Below are 5,032 nucleotides of genomic sequence, written 5' to 3'. Positions count from 1 at the left end.
CCCCGGCCCCACGGCTCCCCGCTCCGGTTGGGATCCCGCTCTCCCGTGGGATGATTGCGGATTGTGCCTCGCCGTCGGCCTGGGATTTAAACACCAAGGGCTCGGCTCGGTCCGTGCCTGCTCCCTGCTATCCCTTTCCTGGTGGGGGATTAGATCAGCTTGGGCTGATCCTCATCAGGTATGATCTCCTTCCAGAGCTAAAGCTGCTCCTGCCAATCTCCCCTCTCGTTTGTCCCCAGCTCCCAGCGCTGTGTGGGGCTGGATTGGGGATCTGATGGGAGCAGATGTCCCCAGAGCTGCTGGCAGCCGCTCTTCACACAAGGTGGGCAGGGCTGTGAAGAGGGCTGCAGGGTTGTGAGGATGTGTGTCCCCATGGGCAGAGCATCACGCTGAGCTGCCTCTGTCTGTCTGTCTGTCCTCTCAAGGATGGACATCAGGAGTTTCCCAGAACTACCTGGCGCTGGCACAGGATTATCAGGGGGCTGGGGGCAGAAAGGAATCTCTTGGCACAGCAGCCCCAGCCCCAGCCTGATCCAGCACCCTTAATAATAATAATAATAATAATAATAGCAATAATAACAAGAAGATCAGTTTTCCAGCACCCTCTCCTGTGTTTTCCTGGATGACCCACCCCCCCTGCAAAACCAAACTGCAGTAATCATCTCCCATGGGATCTGGAGCAACAAATTCCCAGCCCATGCCAGGTTTTTCCAGGAAGCCTCACCACAGGAGCCCACTGCCTGGCGGGATGCCGTCAGGGCTGGGAGTCACACCTGTACTCCCACGGGCTCATGCCTGCAGAGAGTGTCCTTGCTCGGAGCGCTGCCGTGGACATCCCGCAGCGCCCATGAGACTGAGTGTTCTGAAGGTTTTATATTAAAATAGCCAAGAATCTGCGGAAAAATGGGAATTTTGTTTGCTTTTAAACCTGACTGCAGACAACGAGCTCCTCGTAGCATCCCTTTGGTCCCAAACGTGAGGACAACCAGGAGCAGTGCTTTCTTCGGGATGCTGCTGCCAGAGAGTTCTCCTTGGAGCTCCTGCCCTGCCTTGGGAAGGCACACCCCAAAACCTTGGCCAGGAAAATAGAGCTCGGGGAGAAAAAGAAATGCATAGACATCTCCTGGTATTTATTCCACCGGTTATAACAGTACCATGGCACGGGGACAGCACAGGAGGTGCGGGGACACTCAACCGAGCACAGCGCACAACCACAGCACGACAAGCGGGAGGAAGGGGATATTCCCTTATCACTTTGTTCTTCTCCTGGAAGGAACAAGGACAGGAGCAGATCCCACCCCAGGAGAGGGACACCACTGCTCCGGGGAAGGGCTGGTGCGGGCTCAGCTCAGCACCAGGGAGGGCTTTTGTTCCTCTCTGGTGTCAATTCAGGCTTCAGCCCTCTGGTCCTCAGCACCCCCTTCCCACAGGGATGAAGGGATCATATAGCAGATCCTTCCTGGCTGGCTCCTTCAGAGGGGCCCTCAAGGACAGAGGGGTTGGTGTTCCTTGCAGGTACGGGATGTCATTTCCTAGGTGATGGGTATGGGACGCAGGGAGAGGGGTGTTCCACACCCTGCCTCGTCCTTGCGAGGCAACTCGGAGCCTCCCGGTCATTTCTAGGAGGCTGAGTGGAAATGTGGAGGCAGAGCCACAGCGTGCGGCCACCACGCAGCGTCCTGCCCACGCTGGCGTGGGTCAATAACACTCCAAGGTCACTCTCCCTCCCTGCAACCTGCCCGGCTCTGGCTGCGGACACCCCCTGCCGCGGGCACGGGAGGAGGCCTTGGGGTACGAGGGGGACATGCTGGCTTTTGGCTCTACCTCAGCCCGGAGAACGAAACGAAAACCACACATCAGGGACATCTGGGTCAGGGACTCGAGGGGTCACACGGCTCAGGAGGACCCGAGTGACACACGGCAAGGGTGACAACGTCGGTGGGGCCCCCGCCGCAGGCAGCAGCCCCCGCCAGACCCTGCGCTGCGTCCCCTCCCTGCTCCCCCACCGTCGCGCCGGCGGCGAGGGGGGCTCAGCCCCGTCACATCACGGAGCATTTCTCCGCCGATTGCTTCAGGTCCTCTAGCGTGGCCGAAGCTTTGTCCTTCAAGGAATCAAGGTCCAGGTTCTGGATGTTGCTGAGCTGGCCGATAACCGAGTTCTTCTCCTCCTCCTCCTCGTTGTCCTGCTCGATCATCTTGGCCAGCTCCTTGGGCAGCTCCACGTCGCCTCCCACCAGCTGGATCTGGTTGTCATCCGTTTCGTTCTGGAATGGGCCGGAGAGAGTCAGGAGGGGGGCACGTCACAGCGGGAAGGGGGCTTCTGGAAGCATGCGCAAGCCTCGCAGGAGGGGCTTTGGGCTGCCTGCCCGCTTTAAGGGAAGGTGCCTGGGGGTGAGGGTGGGACGGTGATCCAGGCTGAGCAGAGCCTGGGCGCTCACAGCGAGAGCTGAGATGAAAACCCACGCGCAGCACCAGTATAAACTGGTTTTCAGCTCACGTTCCGGGGGGTTAGGCACCTAATTAAGCCACGCGTATGCTTAACGACTGCTCCCACCGGCGATCGGGATCAGCTCTGCGCCGGGAGCCGCCGGGAGACTCTGGGGGAGGCAGCCCGGCTGCCAAGCGGGATCAGTAATGAGCAGAAGAAACTTGTCAAAAGATGAGAAGGGACATCTCAAGCACAAGAAGGCAGTGAAAGGATTGTGGGGCCAGATCCAAACAAGTCCCAGTTTCCCCTGGAGAATAAAAAATCTCCATCTCTTCTTTCTCTGCCTTTTCTGGCTTTTGGCAGGGGGTAAAAGAAATTCTCCAGCTGTTTATTTCCGGGATATAAAAGGGGGGGTGGGAAGCAGGGGGGTGAATCCAGGCTGGCTGAACAACGCCAAACAATCAGGACAATCTCACTTGGCTTAGCTGACCCTTCGGAACTAATATTAGCCCGGCTCCAATTTGGGGTATTCACCACAGAGCGACTCTTCCTGAATAAAGGGTGGGTTTGGAGGGAGAAGAGCTGAATTATCCCTTGATTAAATTGTTTTTAGTGAATCGTTCATCGTGCGGAAATTCCAAAATTGGAGTTTAGGTGCCAAACGTTTGCCAAATAATCCGGGGAGAGGAGCTGGCTAATCCAGCTAGAACGGTGTAACACTGGCTCCACTCCCAGCTCCAGGGAGTCTGGGGTGAAGGTGGTTTTCCCTCACCCAGCTGGATTTAGGGGGCAAAAGTGAGGAAGAGGGGGATCAAGCAAGGCTGGGAGTCTCTCTGTCTCGGGCTGGTGCTCTGCGGTGCTCAGGGGGGAAGGAAAGGGGCCAAAGTTTGGGGAGAAGGATGGTTTTGAGGGGAATTTATTTGCCTTTGGGCTTTGTGGCTCAAACTCCAGGCGGCCAAGGGGGTCCTTGTCCCTTCCCCTCACTCCAGAGCTCCATCTGGAGCTTGGCTGCCCCTGTGCCCCCCATTCCCAGCACAGCCATACCTTGGGGAGCCTGTACTTGTCTCGGAAGTGGGACCTGACCGTGGCTCTCTCCGCCTTGCGCTGGGCAAACTGGGCATCTCTCTCCATCCTGCGGAGCACACAGGGCACTTACCAACAGCCCGTGCCCCCCATCCCCGGGTGTGCGCTTCCCCCCAACCTCAGCACCCCTCATTTTCTCTGAAAAATCCCGGTTTCCCACAATTTCCTCCCCCCAGCGCAGCCTGGAAGGAGAAAACAATCCCATCTCCCGGGCGAGGAAGCGGATTAAGGGATTAGGGGGCTCATTAAACTCCCTCACGGTCCTGCTGTCCCCAGCGCCGGCTCCCCCCAGCTCCCATGCACGGGATGCGGACAGCAGCGGGAGCACCCCCTTCCCGCAGGGACCCCGGGGGCTTCAGCCCGTCCCGGTGCCGCTCGCACTCACTTCTCCTCCACCAGCTGCCGCTGATACTCCTCATACTCCTCGCGGGTCATGCCCTGCGCCTCGGCCGGAGATTTCTCGCCCTCGCTCTTCTCCTCTCCGCCCAGGCCGCCCGTGAGGTTCTTCAGCTGCCCCCCCACCATGCTCTTCACCATGAACGCCATGGCCGCGCCTTCGGGGGGCCGGGGGGCCGGGGGACGGGGCTAAGGGTGAGCTGGAGTGCCCGGGAGCCGAGAAATGGTCAGTGCTGGGGTGCCGGGAGTAGGGAATTACCGGGAAGCCGGGATGCTGTGGCTGGGAGCTCCTGGAGAGCCGGAGCGCCTGGTTATGGAGTAGCTGGGGTCAGCGGAGAGGAGCTCCCGGGCAGCCGGAGTACGGAGGGCCCGGGGAACTGGGATACCGGGCGATGGAAGAGCCGGGATCAGCGGAGCTGGGCTCCTGGGGAGCGGGGGCGCTGGGTTATGGAGGAGTTGGGAACAGGGGAGATGAGCTCCCGGGGAGGAGCTGCGGTCAGCGGAGTCGAGTTCCCGGGGAGCTGGGATGCTGGGTTATGGGGGATCCGGGATCAGCGGAGCCAAGCTCACAGGGAGTCGGAGTACCGAATTCCTGAGGAGCCAGGATCAGCAGAGCTGAATTTCCCGGGAGCCGGAATACCGAGGGATGGAGGAGCCGGGGTCAGCAGAGCCGAGTCCCCGGGGAGCTGTGGTGAGGGGAGGAGAGGGGCTCAGCGGAGTACTGAGTTCCCGGGATGCCAGAGTACCGAGTGCGAGGGACGGGGGAGACGGGTTCCCGGGGAGCTGGGGCACGGGGTTATGGAGGAGATGGGGTCAGCGGAGATGAATTCCCGGGATGACAGAGTACCGAATTCCCGAGGAGCCGGGACCAGCGGTCAGCACAGCGGAGTTCCCGGGGCGGTGGAGTACGGAGTTCCCGGGATGTCCTGAGAGATGGAGGAGCCGGGGTCAGCGGAGCGGAGTTCCGGGCAGCCGGGATGCTGTGGAGGTGAGTTCCCGGGACAGCGGAGTCCGGAGCTCCAGGGATGCCGGCGTCAGCGGAGCGGAGTCGCCGGGATGCCCGAGCGCCGAGTTGCCGGGATGCCGGAGGACGGGATGCGGGCGGGAGTTGCTGCCGGGCTGTGC

General features: G+C 60.4%; 1 protein-coding gene across 2 annotated transcripts; it reads right to left on the bottom strand.

The window, feature by feature from the left end:
* Positions 1-1,109: 1,109 nt before the first annotated feature.
* Positions 1,110-5,026, bottom strand: CPLX3 (complexin 3). Of its 2 annotated transcripts, XM_017745203.1 has the most exons (5): positions 4,755-5,026; positions 4,167-4,331; positions 3,897-4,098; positions 3,473-3,560; positions 1,110-2,264 (listed from the first exon to the last, which is right to left on the bottom strand). In XM_017745203.1, exons 3-5 carry the CDS (start codon positions 4,055-4,057, stop codon positions 2,040-2,042), a joined length of 474 nt encoding a protein of 157 aa, XP_017600692.1. In that variant the 5' UTR covers positions 4,058-4,098; positions 4,167-4,331; positions 4,755-5,026; the 3' UTR covers positions 1,110-2,039. The 2 variants fall into 2 exon arrangements, with proteins under 2 accessions (XP_017600692.1, XP_008640160.1); XM_008641938.2 differs by lacking the exon at positions 4,167-4,331.
* Between the last annotated feature and the right edge of the window lie 6 nt (positions 5,027-5,032).

This window comes from Corvus brachyrhynchos, unplaced genomic scaffold, assembly GCF_000691975.1.
Source record: "Corvus brachyrhynchos isolate BGI_N302 unplaced genomic scaffold, ASM69197v1 scaffold309, whole genome shotgun sequence".
In the NCBI taxonomy this organism is placed as follows: Eukaryota; Metazoa; Chordata; class Aves; order Passeriformes; family Corvidae; genus Corvus; species Corvus brachyrhynchos.
This window is presented reverse-complemented; position numbering and strand designations above follow the sequence as displayed.

Bases quoted from the DNA above. Each gene is read 5' to 3' on its own strand.
- CPLX3 (XM_017745203.1), bottom strand. From the start codon at position 4,057: ATGGCGTTCATGGTGAAGAGCATGGTGGGGGGGCAGCTGAAGAACCTC. The intron at 3,561-3,896 runs GTGAGTGCGAGC...TGTGCTCCGCAG, and splicing joins CGGCAGCTGGTGGAGGAGAA to GATGGAGAGAGATGCCCAGT. The intron at 2,265-3,472 runs GTATGGCTGTGC...GGCCCATTCCAG, and splicing joins ACAAGTACAGGCTCCCCAAG to AACGAAACGGATGACAACCA.